This window comes from Phoca vitulina, unplaced genomic scaffold, assembly GCF_004348235.1.
Source record: "Phoca vitulina isolate PV1807 unplaced genomic scaffold, GSC_HSeal_1.0 scaffold5, whole genome shotgun sequence".
Taxonomy (NCBI): Eukaryota; Metazoa; Chordata; class Mammalia; order Carnivora; family Phocidae; genus Phoca; species Phoca vitulina.
In genome coordinates, this window is record NW_022589708.1 from 56293544 (window position 1) to 56305172 (window position 11629).

The 11629-nt window shown below is 39.9% G+C and overlaps 1 protein-coding gene across 5 annotated transcripts in view; it reads left to right on the plus strand.

The window, feature by feature from the left end:
* Positions 1 to 11629, plus strand: part of LRCH1 (leucine rich repeats and calponin homology domain containing 1) — a 191298-nt gene that overhangs the window by 160610 nt on the left and 19059 nt on the right. For 4 of the 5 annotated variants that reach the window (XM_032403014.1, XM_032403017.1, XM_032403013.1 and 1 more), the window contains 3 exons: positions 3087 to 3196; positions 5489 to 5626; positions 10490 to 10567. In XM_032403014.1, the coding sequence (XP_032258905.1) occupies positions 3087 to 3196; positions 5489 to 5626; positions 10490 to 10567 (326 nt within the window). Of the gene's footprint in view, positions 1 to 3086; positions 3197 to 5488; positions 5627 to 10489; positions 10568 to 11629 lie in introns of those variants that run through there. The other variant, XM_032403018.1, reaches the window with a different exon arrangement.

The window sequence follows — 11629 nt, forward strand, 5'->3', positions numbered from 1 at the left end:
CTAACAGTGCAGCTCTTCTTAATATTGTTTTGTAGCCTCAAGTTAAACTTCCCCCCCCCGAATTAAATAGCGAAGTTCTTAAAATTTAGTGATATGAAATTAAGGAAAAAACAGTAATTCGTCTATAGATCAGTTTCCTGAAGCTTTGGCTCAGGATGGTCACTACACATATTATTTAAATATGACTTGAAAGAAAAGGAAAAAAAACTGTAGGTAATAGAATCAGAGCTACCATCATGGTCCCATTAAAATGGTTCTGTTATAACAGACCTCGCAAAATAAGCAAACATGTATGTCCTCTGTAGAGTTATTATTAGTCTAAAGAGTTTGTTTTAATTTCTCATATATTCTACAGTAATTAATCCACTTAGAAAACTAGTAATATTGTAGTCATGGTTTCCAATAATTTTAGGTACTTTTGAAATATTCATTTAAAAAAACACAGTTCAAATGTGTTTTAACACTTTGTGATTGCTTAACATTCATAGAGCAAATTCCCAAGCATTCATTTTATATTTTTAAGATGCATGGGAATTTAAGATGAAAAATGATGCTGGGACATTAAAACCCAGACACCACTGTATTATCTTATCTCACATAGGGTTCTAACAAGGCGTGGATACTTGAATTGTGTGCTGTTAAACAAAAGCTCATGGTTAATTTAACTTCCTGATAGTTTCGTATTCAAAAGAAATCTGCCAATAAAAACATATTGAAAATATTAAGCATGCTGTATTAGATAAGATTGCCCCCTAGAAAAAAGGCAAAGGGAACTAAAACCTCCAAAGAAAACATTAGCATTGTTTAAACAATGTTGGGGCGCCCCTTGCTGGCTAGTGTATGTATTACTCAACTCTGCTTACATTCCTTGACTTTTTTGGTAAATTTGGTTGACTTCTTTTTTTTGGGGTGTGGATTATTTCTAAAATTTTACATTCCAATATATATCTCTTCTGGATGTTATGTTAAATGGGTAGATTTTTTTTTTGTTGGTCTTCATAAGATTCAAAGGCAAGCTTAATGCATTTCCAGTTTCTTCCCAGCTTCCTAGTTTGTCCACCTTCTCCTTATTTCCCTTTGCTCTGCAAACTGCTCATCTCTCCCTACAGGTTATGCTACCCTACTTGCTTTGCTGGACTTGCCTTGATTTTTAAATAATCGGTCTCACTTCCTGTGGGTTTGGTTTCTGTGGGTTTTGGTGATAGCCCTTTGGTGACATGTCTTTGGCTCTTTTTGCCGGTGACTTCCCTGGATGGCTTGAAGCAGAGGCCCAGGCCCCAGGCTGACTCCTCCCTGAAGTTCCAGAAGGTGCTATGTCTAGTAGACCTCCTTCTTTCTCCATTTGCTGTAAATCAAGGTTTTATTAGGACTACTTTCTGATCTTCCATAGAGCATCAGAATGCTGATTCACATATCCTACAACTGACTTAGAAAATACTGAGATGTGAGAAGCTTAATGCAAGTCATTTTATTTATTTCATTTATTTATTTATTTATTTATTTATTTATTTATTTATTTATTTGAGAGAGAGAGTGCACACATGAGCGGGAGGGGCAGAGGGCGAGGGAGAGAGTGAGAGAATCTAAAGCAGACTCCACACTGAGCACAGAGCCTGGTGTAGGGCTCAGTCTCAGGACCCTGAGATTAAGACCTGACCCAAAACCAAGAGTCAGATACTTAACCGACTGAGCCACCCAGGCGCCCCCATGTAAGTCATTTATTAAGGTGGCTTCATCCAAAGGTACACATTGAGATTAAAATGACATAGTTGGGTGAGCATGCGATAATTGATTATAGGGAGTGGACTCAAGTTTTTCTATTCTAAGTATATTTGTAAACCATATTTAACTTTTTTTAAAAATTAGTAAATTGAAGTAACTTTTTAAGTGGTCTGTAGGAAATATTTGTCAGATAAAAGTTGCATGACCTTGTTTACATGATTTATATTATGGTGATCGAAATTACTGGAATTACGGTACCCATGCAGCCTTTCCTGTGGTTGTGGTTTTTAAAACTGAAGTTCTTTGCCCAAAACTTCCTGGAGGGCTCCCCTACCCCACCTCACCCCCTAAGCCCACATGCAGTCTGAAGGTCTATAGGACAGGAGGGGCAAATACGGCTCTTACCAGCACCTTGCTCCCTCCTGTGTGAATGGGAAATTGACAGTCTCGATGGGATAAAAATCTCAAGGGAGAAAAAAAAATCAAGTTTAAATCTGCACTGGGCTTTGTATCATAATAAAAAGTGATTAAAATCCTTGCTAGAATCACCCTGCCATATGTAGAATCTTGTGTACCTTCTTTATTAGTCTTTATAAGATGTTATCCTTCAGAGGTTTAGAGTATTCATTTTCTCTGGAGCCCGAGGCTGGCCACCTTTCAGAGGGAGCTCTGCTGTTAGTTGCTGTTCGTGATGGTTGTAATTTTAAAGACGAGAAGCCAAGGATGATCTCTTAAACTGCCTCTAATCTTGCCAGCTTTTCTAAAAGGAGTCTATGGTCATCTCTAAAGAACTAACTTTCTGGATATCGTATCAGTGACGTGATAGAAGGCAGAGTTTTTCCACTCCACACTTAAAATACGTAATCCTGTGTATCACCACTTAGTTCTTAACTCAGGCTTATAAAAAATTTTGGCCAACAAAAATATTAACCTGTCCTCATTTTTAACGTGTAAAGCAATTCTAGAGTCCTCTTCTTTGAATAAAATTATCTGAGTTGATGAAAGGATCATGAAACCCCAAGGATAAATAAACACTTAGATGAAAGCAGCAGGAACATGAGAGAGGGGACATCTGTCAGAGCTGTGGCCTGGCATGTGTCCAAGGATGATCCACACCCTTCCCTGGATTCAGTCTATTATCACCAAAAATACAACTGTTGTTAGTCTGCATAACTCAGTACAGTTTATAATCTTTAGAATATTCAAATCGAGCCTTCCGTGTGAAGTCAGAATTTGTTTCCGTGAGTGCTAAGTGCATTATTTGAGGGTAAACTATTGATTTAACGTCCATACGAGTAGTCCTATATGGCGACCTGTGGTAGGCACTCAATAAAGGCTTTTTTTTTTTTTCCTTTTTATTACAGTGTTTCTAAGACCTCAGAGAAATTTGGAATCTATAGACCCACAGTTTACAATTCGGAGGAAAATGGAACAGATGAGAGAGGAGAAGGAACTGGTGGAACAACTCCGTGAGGTACCCCAGAAACAGTCCCTCCCCGAATATCCGTTCTCACCCGGAAAGAGTCCCTCCCCAAATACTCCTTTTCACCCAGAAACAGTCCATCCCTGAATGCCCATTCTCACCCAGAAACAGTCCATCCCTGAATACCTGTTTTCACCCAGAAACAGTCCATCACTGAATACCTGTTTTCAGAATTGAGGCAGCATTGTGTACATTTGAAAAATAGACTTCGAAGTGCTGCCAAAAGGCCTCATTCCAATCTAGCCAGGTCACCTCCTGACTGATATTGGGCAAGTCACATAACATCCCTGATTTCAGGTTTTTTCATGTATTAAAAAAATACTTCCCATCTTAGTGGGGTCTTGTGAGGAATATATGAGATAATGGAAGTTGAAATACATATGGATAAAACCTAGTATTGTTTCAATTCAGGTATGCTCTACAATAATACGCTGTCATTCTTTTACTTAGCAATAACATTCCATTAATTTAAAAATGTTTATCCTTATCCTACTTTGTATTCCAACTGATCAGAACTTTGTAATCAGGCATTTAAACAAAGCATTTGAGTTCCTACCCAAGAGTGCTAGGCGCCAACGAAGATTTTAAGCTTGGTGATGGCAGGGAACATGGCTATCTTATTCTTTGTATTTCTGTTCCCACACAGCTTCTGGTGGGCACTCTGGAGGTATCTGTCTATCCTCATGGTCTTTGTGTCTAGTTCAAGAGCTCATACATGAATATATGAAAGATCAAATAGCAGTGCATGGGTCAGTCGCCAGAGAACACATGGATATTAATTATTAAAGTCAGCGCACCATGAACTGCTTCATAAGTTCTTTATATTCAAGGACAAGTACCATAGCCATGGACCAGAAGAGTGTAAGAAAGTCTAGAGGGGATAGATTTCAGGTGCATCCTCTTCAGTCACTGGGTGATTGACTGCTGCTGTGTACCAGGCAGTGTTCTAGGAGGTGGATGTAGGAGAGAACATAGAGGTCCCTGCTCTCATGAAGCCCGTAGGCTATGAGTAGAGATGGTAAATGAGAAGGAAGCAAATAAACATATAATTTCAGATGGCAATGAGTTCTGCAAATGAGAACTGAATCCGGTAAATAAAATCAAAGTTAAATTAAGGTAGGTCCACACTGTTGTTGCCGCAGATGATACTTTACATATGGTTTAGCAGGGGGTCAGGAGGAAGGAACTAAAAGCACAGAAACCCCTTCCCACTGCTTTAAGTCGCTGTGGTTGGCTCAACAGTCCCAGCGAGAAAGTCAGACCCCTGTGGTTTGCCTAGAGTATTTGCATGTGCTGTAAATTTGGGAGGTGAACTCTCAGAGGAAGGTGAAAATGAGATCAGAAGCTGAGACATGCCTCTCAAAGAGTGACAGTTTTATTCTAAAGTGTGGGTTATATTGGTTGTTTACATCTCCATTTATGATATAAAATAAGGGACTGAAAGAGTGTACACAAGAAAAGTAGGTGTCTACAACAGGACCGTTCTGAGAAGGAATTACGTGACACTGTTTTAGACACTGGTTTTCTAGTGCTTCATTTATTCCAAATCTCCAAAATAAGTCATTCTTTCTTGGGCTGTTATCCCTTTAAGAGGAGCCACTGTTATAAAACAGAAACTTGTATTTGAAGTTCAGAAAGTTAATTTCTCTACTTCTGCTTCTGAGAAGATCGAACAAACCTACTTTTCCCTGTTTCCCTCACTAAGTACAAGTAAAAACCATGGACATTATATATAAAATAAACATAAGAACACTCAGAAAGGTAGAGAGAAGACAGCAGTCTGGCTAGGGCCCCTAGGGACTAGAAGTGACACCGTGGTGAGCTCTGTGGGTTTTCTTTTTTGCCTCGTATATCTCAGATCTGGAACTGAAGTAGTTGGAAACCCAGAAATGCTAATGGGCACAATTTCTTTCAAAAGGCCACCCAAAAGCCATGGGATCTCTGTATTATTTCTTGTCACTGAGTATGAATTTATAATTATCTCAAAATAGAAAGTTCAATTTTTTTTTAAGGGAGAAAAATTGATTTCTCAGCTAAAACATAATCTAAGAGAAAAGCATCCCTTAGTCCCTCCTCTGCCCCTGGCAGCCTGTCAGAACCAGTTGGTCCTGCTTTCTGTTGGTCACCTCATTCTGGTTTTATATTTCCATAGCCAAGGCTGAGGCAACATTAAACTCAAGAAGTAATCCCAGTATGTTAATGTCTCAATTCATAAATACCTGTAACTCTGTTTGACCCTCCGTTGCCTGATGACACCTGGCTTCCCTCTGATTCCTCCCGCAGAGCATCGAGATGAGACTCAAGGTCAGCCTGCACGAAGACCTGGGGGCGGCACTCATGGACGGCGTGGTCCTCTGCCACCTGGTCAATCACATCCGCCCACGATCCGTTGCAAGCATCCACGTCCCCTCACCAGCAGTTGTAAGTAACACCAGATAAAGGGAAACTAACTTCCACATAAGACAGATTTTGGGGGGACAGTGTTGCTTGTTAAAGTTGCTGCCAGGGTCCCCCAGGACCTCAACAACTAGAAGAGTGGGAAAGAAAAAGCTCTGAATGAAGCAACATTTTCCCCTAAAAAGGGAGAATATATAAATACGTAAGTGCCAGGAAAAGAATTTATTTCAAAGACAAAGCACATCACATTAAAGGACTTACTGGTTGGGGTGCTAACTTTTAAGGCTGTAAGGACATAAAGATTCATTTCTCATTAGGGGTTATTTAAACAGTGAGAAGTCTTTCCAGGAAGCTTTTTTGGTTGGTGGCTTCTCTGCTAAATGGAATCTCTTTCCTTTATTAGTCACTGAGGATTTTAGGATGACTCTGGAAAGATGTGGGTTCTCTGTCAAATGGCATTTTAAATAACCCGTCAAGCCAGAGGTTGGTCAGGCGGGCATTAGGCCTCACTTTGCTCGGGGTACACGAGATACTGGGGCAGCAGTGAGACAGACTGATCGCTGAGACTCGGCTAATAGCCTAAAACTCCTCGTGTCTGCTGTAGGGGAGATGAAGCTGGCGGTGGGAGCTGCTGCCTGTAGGTCACAGAGCTACGGGGTCACTTTTATGGTCATTCAGATGAGGGTGGGGCAATCAGGGCACAGCTTGTCTTTGGAGCCTAGGTCAGGTTCAGGCAAGCGGAGGACAAAGAAGAATTTCTGTCCACAGTCTTCGCTGTTCTTAGGAGAGGCGGAAGAGTTTAGGGGCTAAGAACGCAGGGTTTGGGTTCAAACTCCACACCTACTTGTCAGCCCTATGACTGTGGGCAAGTATTTAACCTCTTTTTACCTTGATCTGTTCTCTATCGTGGAAGTGTTCCTGTGAGGATAAAATAAGGCTACTGCCTGTGACACATGCACGAATTTAGCCGCTGTTATCGTTGGTCTATGGAACAGATTTTCAAAACTCAGAGCCCCAATGTCAAGGCACAGTGCTCATAAAATATCACATAATGAGCGTTTTTCTATCTCCCTCACCCCCAGGAAAGCCTCACAATGGCCTTATCTTTTTTTCTCTTTTCTTTTTAAATTTACATTCAACAGCTGACATAGGATACATCATTAGTCTCAGATGTAGTGTTCAATAATTCATCAGTTGCGCATAACACCCAGTGCTCATCACATCGGGTGATGGGCATTAAGGAGGTCACAGTGGTATTTTTTATGCTTTCTTTTCTCTTGGCAGCAGGAGAAATTAACTGAGGATCCTGTTCCAACTGTCAGTTTCCTTTCTATATTGTGGAACATATTCTTCCTCTGAAAAGTTGTACCACTTTTGCCTCAGAAATCAGAGGGGAGGGGTGCCTGGGTGGCTCAGTGGGTAAATTGTCTTCCTTGGGCTCAGGTCATGATCCCAGGGTCCCGGGATCAAGTCCCACATTGGGCTCCCTGCTCAGCAGGGAGCCTGCTTCTCCCTCTCCCTCTGCCCCTGCGCCCTGCTCTTGCTGTCTCTCAGTATCTCTCTCTCTCAAATAAATAAAATCTTTAAAAAAAAATTATGGGGGCGGGGGAAGATCAATTTGTCTTCTCTTTCAAATCTGTCTCTAGCTTGCCTTAGTTTGGGCAACAAATTCTGTCCTATAATCCAGTGTGAAACTTTCCACTGTTTTCTACAAATAAGGTCCAAACTGCTGTAAAGTTGTCTGAGCCATGTGCCAAATTCTCATTTCATAATTCTTGCCAAATTATAAGAGAGAAGCCATGACTCCTCATAGCTTCCAATTTGAATTTACAATTATATTATTCGTAGTGAATATGAATCATGTATCTAAGCATTTATATATATATATATATACATTTTTATTATGTTATGTTAATCACCATACATTACATCATTAGTTTTTATTAAGCCTTCAGGAAACATGCTGCGTTCTTCTAGAAATCTTTTGGTTGTCAACCTATTTTCTTTTTTCTTTATTTATTTTTAAAGATTTTATTTATTTGAGACAGAGAGAGAGAGCGTAAGGCGTAAGCAGGGGGAGAGGCAGAGGGAGAGGGAGAAGCAGACTCCGCACTGAGCAAGGAGCCTGAAGCGGGGCTCAATCCCAGGACCCTGAGATCATGACCTGAGCTGAAGTCAGACGCTTAACCGACTGAGCCACCCAGGAGTCCCTATTTTCTTTTCTAAATAATTTTTTTAAATTGAAAAAATAATGGGAAATAATGCCCAACTAGAGAAAATACAGAAATGCAGAGGGAAAAAACAGCCTTTATTCCATAAGCCAAAGACCACCACTGTTAACATTTTGGTTTCTCTACGAACTACTAGCATCCTTTCTACGTTTAAGTTGTTTCTGAATTATGAGCTCTTCACGTATACCATTTAGTAGTTTTTAAAATTTATCAAAACCTAGATATTTCCTTCACGTATACCATTTAGTAGTTTTTAAAATTTATCAAAACCTAGATATTTCCTATTTTAAAATTTATCAAAACCTAGATATTTCCTCATGCCATTAAAATTTTTCAATAAATGCCCATTTTAATAACTGTCAGATATTGTACCTTATGTTATCATATCATAGTTTTCCTTTTTGGAAATACAGGCTGTTTCCAAATGTCCACTTAGCAAACATTCTTGAGTGAGCGTCTCGGAGCCCCCCTGAGCAGCCCAGCCTGCTGTCCTGGTCTGTGCGTTCATTGTCCACTGTTTGTCCGGGCTGTGCTCTCTTACCCGGAAGGTTGCTCCCTACCCTCTCTCCAAATTTCCTCACCTTGCAGCCGCTCAGGCTCCCGTTTGTCCTCTGCTTCAGCGTCTCTGGGAGCCAAGCCATTCTTGACCCCTTGGAATGAAGTTAGATTCTTTTCCTTGCTTTTTTTTTTTCTCCTGATGGTCATCTCACAACTAAGGCCTATACCATACTACACTGTAATCTCCTTTAACTTACCAATAGATCCAACTAGACTGGAGCTAAGCGCCCATGAGGATTGTGTGTTTCACTTCCACAGGTGCACACGTAGCCCCTAGCGGAGTATCTGACACCCAGTAAACACTCCGTTTGCACCATCTTAGCTGCACCAACAGCAGTGGATGCCTTTTCTACCCACGTTATTGTCAGCATTAAGCATTCTAATTTTTCATTCACAAAACTGATACTGTCCCATTTTTTTTTATGCAAGGCTGGTGTCATTTTGACTCTTCAGCCGATGGTGGAGTTGAACCTCTTATTTGTAGCAAGTACTTTTCTACCCTAAACCCAGGCATCAATCGTAGAATGGGGCCCTCCCTCCCACTTCCAAAGATGGGAAATTCTCTTTGTGTAGCTTGAAACTCACCTCACTTAGGGCTGACGTAAATATTGTGAATGGTGTTGGGCATCTTTGGAGTTTCAGAACAGACCCCTCCTCCCACCTAAATAATAAGTATATGAAGGAAGATAATGGGCCCAGAGGATTGGAGAGACAAATGCTAGGGTCTCAGAATGATGAAATGCCTCTGCGTGCCCTGACAGCTGGGCTAGCACCTGTTCTTCTGGTATCCCCATGTCACATTACCTCTGCCCGTCCTTTCCTTTGCATGAGGTTAATGTGGTGGTCTTGTCCTAACACATGCCAGGAAATGGGCAAAACCACCCAAGCAGCTTCTTGCCCCACTTTTGCAAGTCTCACGTTGAGGGGGACCATTTCCTCTCTAGCCAAGGTGGAGAATGTTTGTTTAGCTTTCAAACTAAATTGTTCCACATCAGCAGGCTTTCATTCTTTCTTTTTTTGGGGGGTGAGGAGGTAGGGATAGAAGGAGTCCCTTTTTTAAAAATAATGTGCAAACTTAGATTTTTGTGATGACTGGTGTAGACCATCTAGAATAAGAGTTACTTCACGGTCACTTGCTGTTCACAGGGCAAAATCAGTCTTTATAAAACATTGCTTCTACACCTAGATTGTTGGAGTCAGTCATACTTCTTGCTCCCTTTTTAAGGGAAGAAGGAAATATTAAAATTTAACAGTAAAGCTTTTAAACCTACCATGTAAAAATTAAAATGTGTGAATCCGATGTACCTGTTTTCCATCCCACACCTTAGAGGTGATCTGTAACCACAGTCAGCTCAACTGTGAGTGGCCCTTGATTGGGTCCTAAACATCCCACTATTTTTATGCCATTTACCTCTGTTGCCTCTTTGTTGTTAAACCCTTTGCTTTGGTGGGAAGGAGATTAATTGGCCTGCTGAATTTAACCCTTCATATAGAAATATATTTGCTGATGGCAACAGGTGATGCTTATGGTGTATTTGTAGATGAATGAGAGCAGATTACACAAGAGTATGATCCCATAAAAACTGTCAGTATGCATGTGTGTATGTATACATACATATACACATACATATGTATGTAGAAATTTGCATGTATACACATACATATACACATGTATGCACACATGCAGAAATTCTGCTTATATAAACATCAATGTTGTACATATGGTTATGTACATCTTTTTTTAAGACTTTATTTTAAGTAATCTCTGCACCCAATGTGGAGCTCGAACCCATAACCCCAAGTTCAAGAGTTGCACGCTCTACCAACTGAGCCAGCCAGGTGCCCCATTTACTTACATCTTTACACACACATACACACACACACATATACAATGTCTGGAAGAATATAATCCAAAATCTTAATTTTTATCTCTAGGTGGATGTTTCTAGATGATATTTATTGTCCTCTCTTTGCTTATGTATTTTTTCCTCCAATGAACATGTATTTGTTGTGGCATTTAGAAAGTTTAAAACTTAACCTGTTATTAAAATTATTTCTCTTTTAATAATACATTATTTCTGCACATTTGTATTTATAGCCCAAACTTAGCATGGCCAAATGCAGAAGGAATGTGGAAAACTTTTTGGAAGCATGCCGAAAATTAGGAGTACCAGAGGTAACGTCAAACTTAGTCCCAGTAACTATGTTTTGGTGCAGATTTCATTTAATATATGTGTTCGAACCCACTGAATGGATGTACAGCTTTGCACATCCTTTTTATTCTCAGTCTTTCTTGAGGAATAATATGAAATAAGTTAATACAAAATTTAGTTTAAATTCCTTTGCAGTGAAATTAAAATGGCTTAAAGTGGTAGGGTCAATACTGAGGGAAAAGGGAATATAATTTCCTTAAGGTTTTGAAATAAACGCAAAATTTCAACCTGGAGAAAAACACGTAGTTGGCTTGATTCCCTACTCCAAGAACAGAAATTACTGTGGCTCCAGTGAGCCTTCTAGCAGGTTCCATAGGAGCTGTTGGTTTTCCTTATCCACAGCTCTTAAGCAAAGCAGACCTGTAGTTGACTACTAATTTGTTGATTTTCATTCTGAATAGTTGCATTTTGGGTATGTGGATCAAAATAGTCAATGTTGAAAATATTATAATTATTGTTATTATTATAATTAAGCATTACCAATAATAATAACAATGTTTGTATGTTGCTTTATAATTTGTTCTCTGTTTGCAGTTCCATTTTCCCCATTAGTCCGCTGTAGACCCAATTGGCATTCCCTATAGCCAGCCCAACTATACTTGGCTACTTTTTCTTTCTCCCAAGCTAAGTCCCAGCCTCAGCCTCAGCCTGATAGCTAATTTGGGGCTTTTAAAGGACCTTGCTATTAGTAACAAAATGATTTCTTCGGGAGACAAAAGACAATCCACTCAGAATTTGGGGGTAAGTTGAGAAGTTTATCATCATTGTGATAAACAGAAATGGCCAGAAATTACATTTTTAAAATTTTTCTTCTATGTTTTCTAATATGCCAGAGATAAAGTAACTACAAACTCTGTCATGAAATACTGTTTATGAGTATGTGAAAGAATTATATTGTAATGTAATTCTACTCAGTGATAGGAGTTAGGTATTGGAATTGAGAAAGGCTTATTCTCCCTCCCTCCCATCTTCCTCTTTTTCCTTCCTTCCTTCCTTCCTTCCTTCCTTCCTTCCTTCCTTCCTTC